The following is a 20,945-nucleotide window of genomic DNA, read 5'->3' as shown; positions in this document are numbered from 1 at the left end:
ATCCATAAAGAACAAAAGCTTTATTATAACAGTAGATGACGTGTGAAACATTAATGTAGTAGAGCATTAAAACCCGTTACCTTTAGCGTCTGCTCTGTACTGTCAAACAGAGTCTGAAAACTCGGTCCAGATACATCCGCCTGCAGGACACACACACACACACACACACACACACACACACACACAGTGTTTACATTGTTTACAATATTTTTACAGTGTTTTTACAGGGTTTACAGCAGGTCTCGCTGTGCTCACCTTAGTGTATTCCACTTTCAGCAGATCAGACTCGTGTTTATCTGATGAACGAATCAGATGAAGTGGTTCATTCTGACCAACTGAAATACACAAAAATACACACAAAGCAAGAAAGACATTGTTAAAAGACAAGCAAAAAGCATTTTTTATTTTATAGATTTAAAATATGTTTAAGCAATGTCGTGATGTTATTCACGATTACTCATGATCTAGAGCAGGGGTGTCCAAACTGCGGCCCGCGGACCATTTGTGGCCCGTTTCCTTTTTTGGAGCGGCCCGCGAGGTATTTTAGAAATAGAATGAAAGTTGGCCCGCTGTTAAGCAGGTTTTTATAGTGTGAGATTCAAAGTTTAAACGCTAGGTGTCAGAAACGAGCCAAAGAGTCTAAAAGCGGAGAGAGTGCGCATTTCTAGCGCAGAAAATGGGGCAAAAGAGTCTAAAAGCGGAGAGAGTGCGCATTTCTAGTGCAGAAAAAGGGGGCAAAGAGTCTAAAAGCGGAGAGAGTGCGCATTTCTAGCGCAGAAAAACGGGCCAAAGAGTCTAAAAGCGGAGAGGGTGCGCATTTCTAGTGCAGAAAAAGGGGGCAAAGAGTCTAAAAGCGGAGAGAGTGCGCATTTCTAGCGTAGAAAAACGGGCCAAAGAGTCTAAAAGTTGCCGTAATTAAGGAGTTTAATATTAAGAGGCATCGTGAAATGAAACATCAATTTGAAAAATCTTAGTTTACACAACACTGTCAAAGATAAAGATAGTAAGTCAAGTAAAATGGTGTGTAAATGAAAGTAATCAGAAAAAAAATATTATTTAAAGTGGAATACAAAGAGTCTGTGGTCCGTGACTTCAAATATATTTCTCCTTCTGGCCCCCAACAAAAAAAGTTTGGACACCCCTGATCTAGAGGGTTCTATCACTTTTATACAACATTTTACACAAAATAAATAAAGTGGTTAGTGAATGTGGTTAAATACGGACTGTGCCTTCCGCCAGTAAGCAGTTGGTAAAAGTTAAAATAACGCTGAAAGTCGTCTTCATGTGAAAGCTGTGAATTTGTGAGTATTTCTGACAGTTTGCTGGGTAGTGTTGATTAGATTAGCTAGCTGGAAGGCTAAATGCACCTGCAGGACTGTGGTTAGGTTAGCGTAGCTTGCTTTAGCTTAGCATTAGCTTAGCTGGTTACCGTTCTGCCTATTAGACTTCGGCCGAGGTGACTGATGGATGATGAGCCAGCGCTGCGGGCGAGCGTGCCTCGGCTGGGCGCTAGCCTGTGCTAAGCTAATGCTAATGCTGCGTGTGTTGATGCTGTTACTCGACAAACGTGGCCGTAGAGTGATACAGATTTAGTGTGAGAAGTAATTATAGAACACTTCTCAACCAATCAGATTGTGAGGTCAACAAAAAAAACTGTTGTATAAAGTATAAATAAGTCGTATAAATGATAAATAAATAAGTAAGTAAGTGTACCTCCGGTCTCGCAGTAATCCAGACTGATCTTGCGCAGGTATGATGTCACAGTGAGGTCATAAGTCCTCAGTTTGCCTTCAGCTCCTAACTGAGTAACATTCAGAGCTAACACTGTGTGTTCCTGATCCGCCTGCCGAGTGAGCTCCAACATCACCTAACACACACACACTTCATTGTGAAATACAGTAGGCCTCTCTGAGTTGTTTATGATGCTGCACATGATGAAACTCTTCCTCTTCCTGTTCATTCCTGTGTTATTTGTGAGAATAACACATCAGTGTTTATATACTTTACCCAGTAATTCAGAGCTAAGAAACAAATGGTTAGAATTAGTCTATGGAGGAAAAACACCACCAGCCAAGTACAATTGAGATAGATAGGTGTTTAAACGTTTAGAACAGTTCTGTTTACACTAGTTAAAAGTAAAAATCCACCCCGGAGTTTTGTTTGTTCCAACTGCCTGAGCGGCTCTGCTGCAGCTCAGCCAACAAAACTCTCTCAGCCCGGGGTGGATTTTTACTTTCTGTACCTGAACTCTACCCACCTCTGTGTGTAACTATAGGTTTAAATAGGATCTCCGGTGGATTTGGTGTTTTACTTTTATATAAATAATAAAGTGATAACATAAAAGTTAAAAAGTAAAATGTAATTGTAAAAGTATTAAAGTAACAGATCTCAGAATAAAAGAATTAAGAGTTTTACCTTCCGGACTTCAAACTTAAACTGGACATTGGTGAGCTCTTCAAAAGCTGACCTCTGACCTTCTTCATCCAGAGACCTTTCACTGGTATCTTCTTCAGAATCTACACACACACACACACACACACACACACACATTTTCGAGATGCTGAGCCTTTTTTTAAACGTGATGGGGCTTATTTTAGATGTGCTGAGGCTTATTTTAGAGGTGCTGGGGCTTATTTTAGAGGAGCTGGAGTATATTTTAGAGGTGCTGAGGCTTATTTCAGAGGTGCTGAGACTAATTTTAGGGGTGCTGAGACTAATTTAAAAGGTGCTAGGGGTTATTTTAGAGGTGCTGAGGCTTATGTTAGAGGTGCTGAGGCTAATTTTAGAGGTGCTGAGGCTTATTTTAAAGATGCTGAGGCTTATTTTAGAGGTGCTGAGGCTTATTTTAAAGATGCTGAGACTTATTTTAGAGGTGCTGAGGCTTATTTTAGAGGTGCTGAGACTTATTTTAGAGGTGCTGGGGCTTATGTTAGAGGTGCTGGGGCTTATGTTAGAGGTGCTGGGGCTTATGTTAGAGGTGCTGGGGCTTATTTTAGAGGTGCTGAGGCTTATTTTAGGGGTGATGAGGCTTATTTTAGAGGTGCTGGAGTTTATTTTAGAGGTGCTGAGGCTTATTTTAGAGGTGCTGAGACTTATTTTAGAGGTGCTGGGGCTTATGTTAGAGGTGCTGGGGCTTATTTTAGAGGTGCTGAGGCTTATTTTAGGGGTGCTGAGGCTTATTTTAGAGGTGCTGGAGTTTATTTTAGAGGTGCTGAGGCTTATTTTAGAGGTGCTGGGGCTTTTTTAGAGGTGCTGAGACTAATTTTAAAGGTGATGAGGCTTATTTTAGAGGTGCTGGAGTTTATTTTAGAGGTGCCGAGACTAATTTTAAAGGTGCTGAGGCTTATTTTAGAGGTGCTGGGGCTTTTTTAGAGGTGCTGAGACTAATTTTAAAGGTGCTGAGGCTTATTTTAGAGGTGCTGGGGCTTATTTTAGAGGTGCTGAGACTAATTTTAAAGGTGCTGAGGCTTATTTTAGAGGTGCTGGGGCTTTTTTAGAGGTGCTGAGACTAATTTTAAAGGTGCTGAGGCTTATTTTAGGGGTGCTAGGGGTTATTTTAGAGATGCTGAGGCTTATTTTAAGAGTGCTGGGGATTATTTTACTGGGTCTAACCTGACTCCATGGTGTACGGCAGAGCTAATGGATCTAGAGTCAGGACTCTCGGCCTAGCATCCACTAATGGCAGTGCCTGCACACACACAGACACACAGACACACACAGAGAGATAATCAGAAGCAGTGTGTGTAGTTAGTTTGGGTAAAACAGTCATTAGCAGTATGAAAGGCTGTAATTAGGATGTTGTGACGGCAGCTATTACGCTAATATCCAGCAGCATGGAGCTCATTTCAACACACACACACTACACACTACACACACACCTCCTAAACTGGACAGCAGTCTAAATTTACAGTCACTGCTAAACTACAGCTCTGGAAAAAAATAATAGAGCACTTAAAAATGATGAGTTTCTTTGATTTTACCAAATATAAAACCTCTGGAATATAATCAAGAGGAAGATGGATGATCACAAACCATCAAACCACCAAACTGAACTGCTTGAATTTTTACACCAGGAGTAAAGCAGCATAAAGTTATCCAAAAGCAGTGTGTAAGACTGGTGGAGGAGAACATGATGCCAAGATGCATGAAATTAAAACTGTGATTAAAAACCAACCAGGATTATTCCACCAAATATTGATTATTTCTGAACTCTTAAAACTTTATGAATATGAACTTGTTTTCTTTGCATTATTTGAGGTCTGAAAGTTCTGCATCTTTTTTGTTATTTCAGTCATTTCTCATTTTCTGTAAATAAATGCTCTAAATGAGAATATTTTTATTTGGAATTTGGGAGAAATGTTGTCTGTAGTTTATAGAATAAAACAACAATGTTCATTTTACTCAAACATAAACCTATAAATAGCACAATCAGAGAAACTGATTCAGAAACTGAAGTGCTCTTTTATTACTATTTAATAATGAGATTCGCAGATAAGTAGGTACAGGAGTTTAGAGTGTGTGAAGTGGTTTATTGAGGAGAAGTGTGAACAGTGTGAGAGTGGTAGTGAATTCAGTGCAGGAGTTAATAGTGTGTGGAGGATCAGCTGACCTTCTGTACGGGGGTGGAGGGTGGAGACGTGTACGGGAGAGGAATACTGTCCACCAGCTCCATCACCCCCTCCATCTTCTTATCAGAGATTCTCACATGCAGCAGAGGAAGCTCTCCAGATACCTTAAACCTGAACACACACACACATTATACACACACATTATATACACACACATTATACACACACACATTATACACACACACATTATACACACACATTATACACACACATTATACACACACATTATACACACACACATTATACACACACACATTATACACACACATTATATACACACACATTATACACACACACATTATACACACACACATTATACACACACATTATACACACACATTATACACACACATTATACACACACACATTATACACACACACATTATACACACACACATTATACACACACATTATACACACACATTATACACACACATTATACACACACACATTATACACACACACATTATACACACACATTATACACACACATTATACACACACACATTATACACACACACATTATACACACACATTATACACACACATTATACACACACATTATACACACACACATTATACACACACACATTATACACACACACATTATACACACACACATTATACACACACATTATACACACACACATTATACACACACATTATATACACACATTATATACACACATTATATACACACACATTATACACACACACATTATACACACACACATTATACACACACATTATATACACACACATTATACACACACACATTATACACACACACATTATACACACACATTATATACACACACATTATATACACACACATTATACACACACATTATATACACACACATTATACACACACACATTATACACACACATTATACACACACACACACATTATACACACACACACACATTATACACACACACATTATACACACACACATTATACACACACATTATACACACACACATTATACACACACATTATACACACACACACACATTATACACACACACACACATTATACACACACACATTATACACACACATTATACACACACACACACATTATACACACACACACACATTATACACACACACACACACACATTATACACACACACATTATACACACACATTATACACACACACATTATACACACACATTATATACACACATTATATACACACACATTATACACACACACATTATACACACACACATTATACACACACACATTATACACACACACATTATACACACACACACACACATATTATACACACACATTATACACACACACATTATACACACACACATTATACACACACACATTATACACACACATTATACACACACACATTATACACACACACATTATACACACACATTATACACACACACATTATACACACACACATTATACACACACATTATACACACACATTATACACACACATTATACACACACACATTACACACACACACATTATACACACACATTATACACACACACATTATACACACACACATTATACACACACATTATACACACACATTATACACACACATTATACACACACACATTATACACACACACATTATACACACACACATTATACACACACATTATACACACACACATTATACACACACACATTATACACACACATTATACACACACATTATACACACACACATTATACACACACACATTATACACACACATTATACACACACATTATACACACACATTATACACACACACATTATACACACACACATTATACACACACACATTATACACACACACATTATACACACACATTATACACACACACATTATACACACACATTATATACACACATTATATACACACATTATATACACACACATTATACACACACACATTATACACACACACATTATACACACACATTATATACACACACATTATACACACACACATTATACACACACATTATATACACACACATTATATACACACACATTATACACACACATTATATACACACACATTATACACACACACATTATACACACACATTATACACACACACACACATTATACACACACACACACATTATACACACACACATTATACACACACACATTATACACACACATTATACACACACACATTATACACACACATTATACACACACACACACATTATACACACACACACACATTATACACACACACATTATACACACACATTATACACACACACACACATTATACACACACACACACATTATACACACACACACACACACATTATACACACACACATTATACACACACATTATACACACACACATTATACACACACATTATATACACACATTATATACACACACATTATACACACACACATTATACACACACACATTATACACACACACATTATACACACACACATTATACACACACACACACACATATTATACACACACATTATACACACACACATTATACACACACACATTATACACACACACATTATACACACACATTATACACACACACATTATACACACACACATTATACACACACATTATACACACACACATTATACACACACACATTATACACACACACATTATACACACACACACACACACACATTATACACACACACACATTATACACACACACATTATACACACACACATTATACACACACACATTATACACACACACACACATTATACACACACACACATTATACACACACACATTATACACACACACATTATACACACACACACACATTATACACACACACACATTATACACACACACATTATACACACACACATTATACACACACACACACACACACACAAGACTCAGAGCCGAGCTCTCAAAACCCGAGGAAAACAGCAAAACAACAGTAATCGTCTCTTTAATCAGCATTTAAATGCTTTTTAAAAGGTACTTAAGAGTGTTTGTTTTTCTGGGATTAAAAGTGTGAATTCAGCTGTAACTGGAAATATCTGCACTGATAAACTGTGCTGGACTGAGGAGCACAGCTTTCCACACGTGCTCACGTTTACAAGCACGTGCCCAACCATGTGGATGGAGGCCATGCGGTTACCTCATGCTTCTCAGGCAGCAGCAGCCTGTCCCTCACACAGACACAGAGACAGCGCTGTGTATCTTCTTCTTGTGTTAAGAATCAAAATATAAAACACTGCAGCATGACGCGTTTGTTTTAATTGCCTTAAGTGGCACATTGCTATGACGATGCTTAACGATATATCGTGCAGCCCCTGTGTGTATAGTGAGTATAGTGAGTATGGTGAGTATAGTGAGTATAGTGATTGAGATCAGACCTGGGCATGCGGGAGTCTTTCTCCACCATGCTCTTGGCGAGCTGCAGGGTGAAGTCCATGGGCTGCAGGATGTGCTGGATGGAGGATCCCTGAGTTCGAGCACTTTTCCACACTTCACCTGCAAACAGTTCACCACAGATCACACTTCACCATCACCAACCCCATACATAATCACATCCAGAACAGCATCCATAATCACATCCATAACCACATCCATAATCACATCCAGAACAGCATCCATAATCACATCCATAACCACATCCATAACCACATCCATAACCACATCCATAATCACATCCATAATCACATCTATAACCACATCCATAACAACATCCATAACCACATCCATAACCACATCCATAATCACATCCATAATCACATCCATAACCACATCCATAACCACATCCATAACCACATCCATAATCACATCTATAACCACATCCATAACAACATCCATAACCACATCCATAACCACATCCATAATCACATCCATAACCACATCCATAACAGCATCCATAACAGCATCCATAACAGCATCCATAACAGCATCCATAACCACATCCATAATCACATCCATAACCACATCCATAACAGCATCCATAAACCACATCCATAACCACATCCATAACAGCATCCATAACAGCATCCATAATCACATCCATAACAGCATCCATAACCACATCCATAACAGCATCCATAACAGCATCCATAATCACATCCATAACCACATCCATAACCACATCCATAACCACATCCATAACAGCATCCATAAACCACATCCATAACAGCATCCATAACAGCATCCATAATCACATCTATAACCACATCCATAACAGCATCCATAACAGCATCCATAAACCACAACCATAACCACATCCATAACAGCATCCATAATCACATCCATAACCACATCCATAACCACATCCATAACCACATCCATAACAGCATCCATAAACCACATCCATAACCACATCCATAACCACATCCATAACAGCATCCATAACAGCATCCATAACAGCATCCATAATCACATCCATAACAGCATCCATAAACCACATCCATAATCACATCCATAATCACATCCATAATAGCATCCATAACAGCATCCATAATCACATCCATAACAGCATCCATAAACCACATCCATAATCACATCCATAATCACATCCATAACAGCATCCATAACCACATCCATAACAGCATCCATAACCACATCCATAACCACATCCATAACAGCATCCATAACCACATCCATAACAGCATCCATAACAGCATCCATAAACCACATCCATAACCGCATCCATAACAGCATCCATAACCGCATCCATAACAGCATCCATAACAGCATCCATAATCACATCCATAACAACATCCATAACAACATCCATAACCACATCCATAACCACATCCATAACCACATCCATAACAGCATCCATAACCACATCCATAACAGCATCCATAAACCACATCCATAAACCACATCAATAACAGCATCCATAACAGCATCCATAAACCACATCCATAACCACATCCATAACAGCATCCATAATCACATCCATAATCACATCCATAAACCACATCCATTATCACATCCATAATCACATCCATAATCACATCCATAACAGCATCCATAATCACATCCATAACAGCATCCATAACAGCATCCATAACAGCATCCATAAACCACATCCATTATCACATCCATTATCACATCCATAATCACATCCATAACAGCATCCATAATCACATCCATAATCACATCCATAACAGCATCCATAATCACATCCATAACAGCATCCATAACAGCATCCATAACAGCATCCATAAACCACATCCATTATCACATCCATAACCACATCCATAACAGCATCCATAATCACATCTACAATCACATCCATAACAACATCCATAATCACATCCATAATTACATCCATAACCACATCACCAACCACATCACCAACTACATCCATAATCAGATCCAGCATGACTACTGTACTCTCTCTCTCTCTCTCAGACTCCGGCTGCTGATGGAGAAGCAGCATGACTACTGTACTCTCTCTCTCTATATATATATATATCTCTATCTCTATCTCTCTCTCTCTCTCTCTCTCTCTCTCTCAGACTCCGGCTGCTGAAGGAGAAGCAGCATGACCTACTGTACTCTCTCTCTCTCTCTCTCTCTCTCTCTCTCTCTCTCAGACTCCGGCTGCTGAAGGAGAAGCAGCATGACCTACTGTACTCTCTCTCTCTCTCTCTCTCTCTCTCCGTGCGCATGCGCGAGTGAGCGGCGAGCTGGGAGCGTGGTACGAGGAGCAGCTGGCGTTTAGCCAAACTTTTCTGTGAGTTTGTTGGTTTCAGTTTTGTTTTTGAAACGTTTAGTTAGTGTGTGAGCGTGTTTGAGTGCTAGTGTGAGAGAGTGAGTGTGTGTGTGCGCGTGGGGCGCTGCCCCGCGGGGAGTCCGCTGTGTGTGTGTTTGTGTGTGTGTGTGTTTAGCGTGAGCATGGCGGCTCCGGGTGACTCTCGGCTGTGCGAGAGTTTAACGCGCCGGCATGGGGTGCGGATCGTGTCCCGCGCGAGTATAGAAGACGTGTGTCTTTCCATGGGCTCGGTTGTGGGCTACAGGAACATCGTCTCTGCCTCGCGTATGAACAACGCGATTGTTTTGTTTTTAAAGTCTGTTGATCACGCACTGGTTCTGGTTCAGAGCGGAGTAACTGTGAACGATTTATTAACACCTGTGTTGCCCCTGAGTTCCCCATCCAAAAAGATTATCCTGTCCAACGTCCCCCCATTTACTAAAGATGAGCTGATCAGGCAGGAGCTCTCCCGCTTTGGGAGAGTTTGCTCTGAAGTTAAAAAGCTAAACCTTGGCTGCAAATCTACTTTAATTAAACATCTAGTGTCTTTTAGAAGGCAGGTTTTTATGGTGCTGAAAGATGGAGCTGATGAGCTAGACCTGGTGTTAAAACTGAAAGTGGATGGGTTTGATTACACCATTTATGCTTCATCCGACACTGAGATGAAGTGTTTCAGGTGTGGGCAGACTGGACATCTCGTCCGAGCCTGCCCTGAGAAGGTTAATTCTGGCAGGGCTGGGGGCGCTGAGGCGCCGGGGCCAGACGCGGTTGGGCCTGCGGTGGTCGTTCCCCCTGCGGCTGTTGCTGGGCCTGCTGTGGAGGTGCCGGCTGCTGAGGCGGTACCTGGGCAGCGTGAGCTGGTCCAGGCTGGTTCTGATACTGGGGTGGCTGGTGAGGGCGGGGCGGCTGAGGGTGAGCACTCCTCAGCTGAGCCTACTGTACTGGAGCAGATTGTGTTGGAGCAGACTGTGGAGGAAAAGGTTTTGGAGGAGCGGGTTGTGGTGGAGCAGGCTGTGGAGGAGCAGGCTGTGGAGGAGCAGGCTGTGGAGGAGCAGGTTTTGGAGGAGCAGGTTTTGGAGGAGCGGGCTGTGGAGGAGCGGGCTGTGGAGGAGCGGGCTGTGGAGGAGCAGGCTGTGGAGGAGCGGGCTGTGGAGGAGCGGGCTGTGGAGGAGCAGGCTGTGGAGGAGCAGGCTGTGGAGGAGCAGGTTTTGGAGGAGCGGGCTGTGGAGGAGCAGGCTGTGGAGGAGCAGGCTGTGGAGGAGCAGGCTGTGGAGGAGCGGGCTGTGGAGGAGCAGGCTGTGGAGGAGCAGGCTGTGGAGGAGCAGGCTGTGGAGGAGCAGGTTTTGGAGGAGCGAGCAGGCTGTGGAGGAGCGGGCTGTGGAGGAGCGGGCTGTGGAGGAGCAGGCTGTGGAGGAGCAGGCTGTGGAGGAGCAGGTTTTGGAGGAGCAGGCTGTGGAGGAGCGGGCAGGCTGTGGAGGAGCAGGCTGTGGAGGAGCGGGCTGTGGAGGAGCAGGCTGTGGAGGAGCAGGCTGTGGAGGAGCAGGTTTTGGAGGAGCAGGCTGTGGAGGAGCGGGCTGTGGAGGAGCAGGCTGTGGAGGAGCAGGCTGTGGAGGAGCAGGCTGTGGAGGAGCAGGTTATGAGCAGCAGCTGGAGTCTGAGGTACAGGCCAGATGTTCTGGACTGTCTCCAGCACCAGCAGCAGTCCAGGAGGCTGAGGCTGAGGTTTTAATGGAGGAAGGAGCTGTTTTTAAAGTTCCAACTAATAAAAGAAAATGTAAGGCAAATGAAAAAGGGGCAAAACAGGCTAAAAAAGAGGTGAAGGTGGTGGAGGAGGTGGAGTCAGAAGTTAGTCAGGAGTTGGAAGGCTATATGTCTGACTCGGGCTGGTCAGTGTGCTCTCAAGATGAGAGAACATCAGTAGTGCACACTGCACAACAAGTTAAGAAGTTCCTACGGGTCACTAAAGGGCAGTGGGGTGTTAGGGTGGAAGACCATTTCCCAGACACTGTACAGTTTGTACATGATGTGAAACTTTTAAAGAGGGAGGGGGCTTTTACTCGGCTGGAGGTTTTTCGTTTAAAGAAAATACTGACCAATCTTAAAGCTCTTAATGATGATGACTTTTAAATGTTTTAACCTTTCCCTGTTTGGTTTGGCCTTTTTATTCAGTGTTTTTTACCCTTTTTACCTTTTAATGAGTGGTTTTAAAATCGCTACTTTAAATATTAATGGTGGAAGGGACTGTGAGAAGAGGGCTAAACTGTATGAGCTAATTAAACAGAAAAGGGTTGATGTTGTTTTTCTGCAAGAAACACATAGTAATGATAGTAATGCTGCTGAGTGGGCTAAAGAGTGGAGGGGAATAACTATTCTTGGGCACAATACTTCCCTTTCTGGTGGAGTAGCTGTTATTTTTTCACCCAATTTTACCCCTGTTTCTTACAATGTTGAGGAAATTTTAAATGGGAGGCTTTTAAAAGTGAGAGCCTGTTTTGAAAACTGTGTTTTTGTTTTTATTTGTGTTTATGCTCCAACTGCAGCAGCTGACAGAATGTGTTTTTTAGACACACTGAGTACTGTATTGGCTAACTGTGATCCCACTGATTTTTTAATATTGGGTGGCGATTTTAATTGCACAGCGGACAGCATGGACAGGAACCACGTGGAACCACATGCTGCTTCCCGTAAGCATTTGTGTGAGATAATAGAGGCCCATGATCTAACTGATATCTGGAGAAATCTCCATTTTAGACAAAAGCAGTATACATGGGCCCATTGACGGGATAATGCACTTTCGTTGGCTAGGCTAGATCGTTTTTATGGTTTTAGTCATCAGTTGTCTGCTTTTACACAGTGTTTTATTTCACCTGTCGATTTTTCTGACCATTCAATGGTCATCTGTACCATCAGTGGGCATAATGTTAAGCCACAAAGTGCGTACTGGCATTTTAATACTGCACTTTTAGAGGATTCTAATTTTAAAGAGTCTTTTACTTTTTTTGGGATGTTTTTAGATCAGAAAAAACATCTTTTACATCTCTTCAGCAGTGGTGGGACATAGCCAAAATACAGATTAAAATATTCTGTCGACAGTACACTCTCAATGTCACAAGGGACATAACCAGATCTCTTAAAGCTCTGGAGATTGAAATAGTGGAACTCCAGGGATTACAAGAGGCCACTGGAAATCAAGAGCATATTAGCGCTCTTAAACGTAAAAAGCTTCTTTGGCTGACCTACTGGGTATTACAGTACAGGGGGCGCTGGTCCGCTCACGTTTTCAGTGCATAACTGAAATGGACGCTCCTTCTAAGTTCTTCTTTGGTCTTAAAAATGGACAGAAAAGGTTTATGCATGCTGTGCGAACAGAATCGGGGATCTCCTTTCGGAGCCTGCTGAAATTCGCCAGCAGACAATCAGCTTTCTCTCAAAGCTGTACGAGAGTGAGTGGTCAGAGGTACAGGAGGTGGAGGACATGTTCCTGCAGAACTTGACCAAGCTTGAGCAACAGTCGGCTGAGGTGCTTGATGTGGCTCTATCTCTTGAGGAGATACACAGGGCTCTCCAGGGTATGGAGAATGGCAGGGCACCTGGCATTGATGGCCTACCTGTCAAACAAAGTTTTCTGGTCAGTGTTGGGGCAAGATGTGCTGGAGGTTCTCCAGAGCAGCATTTGTGATGGGAGTCTTCCTTTAAGCTGCAGGAGAGCTGTCCTAACCTCGCTGCCCAAGAAAGGAGACCTGACCAACCTGAAGAACTGGCGACCTGTATCTCTGCTGTGCACGGACTGCAAGCTGCTCTCGAAAACATTGGCCTCAAGACTGGGGAAGGTGATGGAGCAGGTAATCCACATTGACCAGACGTACTGTGTGCCTGGTAGGTCTATCTTTGACAATGTACATTTAATTCGGGATGTTTTGGACGTCTCTAGACTTTTGGGCTTAAAGACTGGTCTTTTATTTTTGGACCAGGAAAAGGCTTTTGACCGGGTTGAACACGGCTATCTGTGGAAAGTTCTGGAGAACTTTGGGTTCAATCCTGGGTTCATAGCCATGATCAGGGTTCTGTACAGTGAAATTGAGAGTGTACTAAAAGTTAACGGTGGTTTATGTGCTCCTTTTAAAGTACACAGGAGTATCAGACAAGGATGTGCTCTCTCTGGTATGTTGTATTCTCTGGCCATTGAACCCCTGTTAGTCAAGCTAAGAGCATGCATTTCTGGCTTGACTATACCTGGTTGTACCACTCCTGTATGTCTCTCTGCTTATGCTGATGATCTGGCAGTTTTAACAAGTACCCAAAACGATATAGACGTTTTAGCCAATATTTTAACTGATTTTAAGGTTTTATCCTCTGCAAAAATAAACTGGCTTAAAAGTGAAGCAGTTTTAGTTGGGCAGTGGGATGGTAGTGAACCTATACTTCCTGATGGGCTGATGTGGAGAAGGGGTGGTTTTAAATACTTGGGTGTATATTTGGGGGACAGCACCTGTACTGACAAGAACTGGGATGGTGTAGTCGAGAAAGTTAAAGGTCGTCTTAGAAAATGGAAATGGTTAATCCCCCAAATGTCTTATCGTGGCCGGGTACTTGTAATTAATAACCTAGCTGCATCCTCACTCTGGCACAAACTAGCATGTGTAGACCCCCCTCCGAATCTTCTGGCGAACCTCCAGGCTGTGCTTGTGGATTTCTTCTGGGATCGCCTGCACTGGGTTCCACAAGGACTTTTATATCTGCCAAAGGAGAACGGAGGGCAGGGTCTCGTCCACCTGGCGAGCAGGACAGCTGCCTTCCGTCTCCAGTTCATTCAAAGACTTCTTGCTGGTCCTGCAGAGCTGGTTTGGAGGGATATCTCATGCAGGATTTTGAAAACAGCAGGATATCTGGGTATGGACAGGACTTTGTTTTTAATGGATTTTAAAACTTTGAATATTGCTGCACTGCCTGTTTTTTACCGTGGACTTTTTAAGATTTGGAACTTTTTTAAAAGACAATTACAGACTGGATTGTCCCTACACTGGCTTCTGGAGGAACCTTTGATCTGTGGTACTCGTTTGGACTTGGCGGGGACTGTCACCCCTGCACTGACCAGAGTCCTGTTGTCCTCTGATGTCACTACCCTCCGTCATGTGGTGGATGCTGCAGGTCCTGATCTCGCGGATGCAGAGAACGTGGCAGCGAGGTTGGGGATGAGATCCCTGCGGCTGGTGGCTCGTCTTCTCCAGGGCTGGAGGTCGGCGCTCTCTCCGGAGGAGCGGGAACAGGTGAGGGATTACAGTGCAGGGGTGGTCAGCCCTGCGGAGGATGACCCGTTTCCTGAGGTCAACATCACGCCGGACCTGGAGGACTGTGAGGGCCCCCTCCTGGAGTGTACGGGGGAATCCTGCATGAACCTGAGCACAGTGTCAGGTAAACTGCTGTACAGAGCCTGTGTAAAGGTTCTGAACAGAAAAAGACTGCACAGTAGGATTGACACTCCATGGCGTGATGTTTTTAACTTGAGTGAGGATGTGAAGCCTGAGTGGAGAGCACTGTACAAACCACCATTAGCTAAGAAAGTTGCTGATCTGCAGTGGAGAATTTTACATGGTATTATCTCAGTTAACGCTTTTATTTCTGTTTTAAACCCTGAGATTTTACCACAGTGTCCTTTCTGCTCCCAGAGAGAAACTGTTTTTCATGCTTTTATGCATTGTTTTAGGCTGCTTCCTTTATTTGATGTTTTGAAGACTGTTTTTATGTCTTTTAACATCACTTTTACACTCCAGACTTTTATCCTTGGTTTTAAATACGTCAAAAGTTTTAAGTCCAAGTGTCAGCTCATTAATTTTATCCTTGGACAGGCTAAGTTGGCCATTTATGTCAGCCGCAAAAACAAAGTGGCGTGTAGTGCTGACTGTGATGTTACAAGGACTTTTGTAAGACTGGTTAAATCCAGAATTTTAATTGATTTTAATTATTACAAATGTATGCAAGATTTAGAAGCATTTAAATATGTGTGGTGCTGGGACGAAGCTGTGTGCTCAGTGGAGGAGGATGAGCTTTGTTTTGCTCTTGAGTTTATTTAAAACTACATATGTGATTTTGGGTTTTATATTTTGTCATCTTTTTTAATCTTTGATTGATCTACTTATAATTTTAAAGGCGTTTAAGATGACAGTGTGACTGTTGAATGGTTTCAATAAAGGACCATCAAAAGTCAAAGTCTCTCTCTCTCTATCTCTCTCTATCTCTCTCTCTGTCTCTCTGTCTCTCTGTCTCTCTCTCTCTCTCTCTCTCTCTCTCTCTCTCTCTCTCTCACTCAGACTCCGGCTGCTGATGGAGAAGCATCTCGGAGTCCAGTGTACAAAAGCTTAGACTAAGCTTCATTTCACCTATTAAATTCCATTTCCTACATTATTATTGGAGAACAAACACATTAGGAACTAGTTTTTATCCTGTTCTCTACACTAGGTAAGCTCTGTACAGTTATCTGGTGCGCACCTGATTTGCTGTACAGCACTTGGACGCTGCGTAGCTCCAGAGAAAACCTCTCGTACGCTCGATCCATGATCTCCTCCAGAGACGAGAAACTAGAACCCAGCTGATGAGCCGCCTGATCAACACTGCTCAGCTATAACACACACACATTATACACACACACACACACAGTTATATACACATAGTGTTATATACACATTTATACACGTACAGAGATTCAGAAACTGATCAAATCAGATAAAATACACTTTTTAATCATAGTTACACTATTATATACACATATATACACTAATAAAGCTATTTACACTACACACACAATATTAAGTTTTACGGAAATTTAAAAAACACTACATTTGGCAAAAAGCTATACATTATATATGTAATACAATTTCGCACTATATTGATAATATTAATAATATATTAATAAGAATAATTACTTTACAGGAGGTGGAAAAAGCTTCTTTCCTCACAATAGACTTTCATTATAAGTAATTCTGAGCATTTCTATTGGTCTATTTATCATTATATTGCTACAGACATTAACAGAACTACGGCCAGATTCACATCATGTCAAAAAACAACTGTGCTAAAGGTTTTTTTAAGCATATTAAAAAAAGTAGAATAAAAACTCCTTATATGGAGTGAGTGTTGATTTGTTTATAAAAACACTAATTTTAGAATAAACACAAATAATATTTCTACAGAAAGTGGTGATTCTCAATCATCTACAGATTTCTCCTTATTGAGTCTAGTATTATTTATAGTTATAACATAGCTTAATAATCATTTAAAACAAGGCATGTAGAGCTTAAAAACTGAACAAGAAGATTATTAAAAAACACCGTTTACATCCCATAATGTAGATAAATCTCTTTAATTTAATCAAAAGAAATCAACCGTCGAGCACTAAACTTTTTGCGTAATGTTTGTGTGTTTATGTAATTTGTTGTTGGTTCTTTGTATTCTAATATCGACAGTAACCAGATATTTTATATATTTTCAGCAGCAGCTGGAATTCATGCATTTCCAAGAATTAATTTATCAATCTGCTCTAAAACCCTCCTCCCTATTGGTTCTCGTCCTCGACGGTTGATTTATTGTGATTAAATTAAAGATGGCGGTGCTGGAGATTTATCTACACTATGGGATGTAAACAGTGGTTTTAATAATCTTCTTGTTCAGTTTTAAAGCTCTAAATGTCTGGTTTTAAATATCAGGACTCTCTGGATTCTACCAGTGAAGTGTGGAGCTACTTTGAGCTGAATAACGGTGTAAAAAGTGATTTATCTGCAGGGTAAAATATGCCCCATATCACTCATTCTAAAGCCTGTTTGGGTAAAGAGCAGAAAATACTGGATGTTAGAAAACTGCAGGAGAGCGGAGGAGAGATATTTAACACAGATAATAACTTTATATCACCTTTTAATAAAAACAACCAAAGTCCATTTCACATTTTAGTTGAATACTCACATGCAGGCTACCGAAGTCTATGATCATGAGGTCTGAGTTGCTGTGGTAGAATCCGGACTTTGGTATCAGCAGGTAGGAGGGCTTGAGGTCAATCCTGAGATCCAGAACCTTACGGGTCTCAATGATGTGAGAAAGACCTAAAAACAATAAATAAAGGTGATTAAAATATAGCTTAAAACTGAGTGATAAATACTTATATTATGTACCATATTTTTTCACTATGGGCGCATTATGCAAAACTATTAAGGAACAGGGGTGTCGCCATGTTTCCCATCTAATTCGGCAGGACTCACTGCTGGGTGGTGGTGGGGGAGTCAGTAAACCTAAGTTAAGTAAATAAAACTGTAATTGTAAAAAAATATATTTTTCTTTTAAAGTGAATCGAGTGCTGGATGTTATTGTACACCGATTTCTCTACTGAGTAAAGAGCTTCTGTTTATTTACAGTAAGCTTAGATTTCCAAATTCACACTACGGCTGGGTGCAGCAGCATTAGCATTAGCAGCTACCCACTATTACTAGCAGCGCTACACTGAGGAACCCTGAGTGTTCTGGTAAGCCAGGGTGATATTAGCTAGCGGTTCATTCCACGTAGCTTGTTTTAACACAGTAAACACGCTACAGACTACAGTCCGATATACTCACCTTCGAACAGTGAAAGAGCTAGCGCTTAGTGTGCTTAGCACATTTAGAAGCTAATGCTAATGCTTCTCCAGCAGTGCTAGCTGAGGTTAGGAGAAGGCTACAGTCCTATAACACTCACCTCTAAACAGTGAAAGAGAGTGCTTAGCATGGTTAGCAGCTAATGCTAATGCTTTTCAAGCAGTGCTAGCCATAGTAAGCAGCAGGCTACAGACCAATAACACTCACCTCTAAACGGTAAAAGAGCTAGCGCTTAGCGTGCTTAGTGGCTAACGCTAATGCTGCTCCAGCTGTGCTAGCTGTGGTTAGCAGAAGGCTACAGGCCAGGCTTAGTGTGCTAAGCACGTTTAGTGGCTAATGCTACAGACACTCCAGCAGTGCTAGCCAGGGTTAGCAGCCGGCTACAGTCCTATAACACACACCTCTGAATGGTGAAAGAGCTAGCACATAGCACGGTTAGCAGCTAATGCTAATGCTTTTCCAGCAGTGTTAGCCGTAGTAAGCAGCAGGCTACAGTCCTATAACACTCACCCCTAAATGGCGAAAGGGCTAGCACTTACCACGGTTAGCAGCTAATGCTAATGCTTTTCCAGCAGTGCTAGCCAGGGTTAGCAGCTGGCTACAGCCCTATAACACTCACTTCTGAATGGCGAAAGGGCTAGCACTTAGCATGATTAGCAGCTAATGCTAATGCTTCTCCAGCAGTGCTAGCCGGGGACTGAAACTGAACTGAACCTCTTTTATAATGCTGTACTTCAGCGTATATAAGTAGCACCGGATTATAAGGTGGGCTGATGATTGTTGGGAAAATTAATGGATTTTAAGTGCACCTTATAGTGCAAAAAAATAAGGTAGATTATATAATTAGTTTTTTATTAACATTATTACTATTTTGTTTATTATTATTTATTTCTTGCTCCTGGGCTCCTCCCACAGTCAGGATGTTTAATTTGGGTTTAGAGACAGCCATACAGGACCCGCTTTACACATGCCTTTCTGGACAAGCTAAAAGATAAAGTGGGAGGAGCTTGTGGACTGTAATAAATGCGATAAAAGCAATTTTCCAAGCCTGAAATAGAATCAACAGAGCCGCTGTTACAGTCAGCGGATCACCAACATGATTCTAAAGCTGATTATCTGAGATAAAATTCGAAATAATGCTGCTTTAATGAGATATTCATGAATAAATCACCAGAGGCCGTCTTCTCCTTTATCTCCTCCAGTTTGCTGAGTGTAGCGGAGGTGATCACCTCCAGATCCACGCCCTTCCCCGCCTTAAAGAACTCCACCAGGCTGTTTACAGTCAGCTAATAAACAAACAAACAAACAAACAAACAAAACAAAACAAAACATCAATACATAATGTTACAAAAGTTAAATCCTATAAAATCAACCTTATTATCCCATCAGCTCTGTATAAAATGAAGAGATCTCTTCAGTTTCTGAATCAGTTTCTCTGATTTTACTATTTATAGGTTTATGTTTGAGTAAAATGAACATTGTTGTTTTATTCTATAAACTACAGACAACATTTCTCCCAAATTCCAAATAAAAATATTCTCATTTAGAGCATTTATTTACAGAAAATGAGAAATGACTGAAATAACAAAAAAGATGCAGAACTTTCAGACCTCAAATAATGCAAAGAAAACAAGTTCATATTCATAAAGTTTTAAGAGTTCAGAAATAATCAATATTTGGTGGAATAATCCTGGTTGGTTTTTAATCACAGTTTTTTTCATGCATCTTGGCATCATGTTCTCCTCCACCAGTCTTACACACTGCTTTTGGATAACTTTATGCTGCTTTACTCCTGGTATAAAAATTCAAGCAGTTCAGTTTGGTGGTTTGATGGTTTGTGATCATCCATCTTCCTCTTGATTATATTCCAGAGGTTTTTTAATTTGGTAAAATCAAAGAAACTCATCATTTTTAAGTGCGCTCTTATTTTTTATAGAGCTGTATTTATTAGAGCTTTGGGAG

The 20,945-nt window shown here is 41.1% G+C and overlaps 1 protein-coding gene across 10 annotated transcripts in view; it reads right to left on the bottom strand.

Annotated features, from left to right (window-relative positions):
• Nucleotides 1–20,945, bottom strand: part of vps13c (vacuolar protein sorting 13 homolog C) — a 259,753-nt gene that overhangs the window by 189,728 nt on the left and 49,080 nt on the right. For all 10 annotated transcript variants that reach the window (XR_007434232.1, XR_007434233.1, XM_049473672.1 and 7 more), the window contains 10 exons: nucleotides 20,155–20,269; nucleotides 18,322–18,458; nucleotides 16,855–16,984; nucleotides 8,012–8,129; nucleotides 4,610–4,739; nucleotides 3,613–3,688; nucleotides 2,416–2,516; nucleotides 1,714–1,867; nucleotides 256–335; nucleotides 81–140 (listed from right to left, as the gene is read on the bottom strand). Coding sequence is in view for 8 of the 10 variants with exons in the window: in XM_049473672.1 (XP_049329629.1) it covers nucleotides 81–140; nucleotides 256–335; nucleotides 1,714–1,867; nucleotides 2,416–2,516; nucleotides 3,613–3,688; nucleotides 4,610–4,739; nucleotides 8,012–8,129; nucleotides 16,855–16,984; nucleotides 18,322–18,458; nucleotides 20,155–20,269 (1,101 nt within the window). In the remaining 2 variants the exon portion in view is untranslated. The remainder of the gene's footprint in view (nucleotides 1–80; nucleotides 141–255; nucleotides 336–1,713; nucleotides 1,868–2,415; nucleotides 2,517–3,612; nucleotides 3,689–4,609; nucleotides 4,740–8,011; nucleotides 8,130–16,854; nucleotides 16,985–18,321; nucleotides 18,459–20,154; nucleotides 20,270–20,945) is intronic.

The sequence above is a fragment of the Astyanax mexicanus genome, unplaced genomic scaffold (genome assembly GCF_023375975.1).
Source record: "Astyanax mexicanus isolate ESR-SI-001 unplaced genomic scaffold, AstMex3_surface scaffold_43, whole genome shotgun sequence".
Classification (NCBI taxonomy): Eukaryota; Metazoa; Chordata; class Actinopteri; order Characiformes; family Acestrorhamphidae; genus Astyanax; species Astyanax mexicanus.
This window is presented reverse-complemented; position numbering and strand designations above follow the sequence as displayed.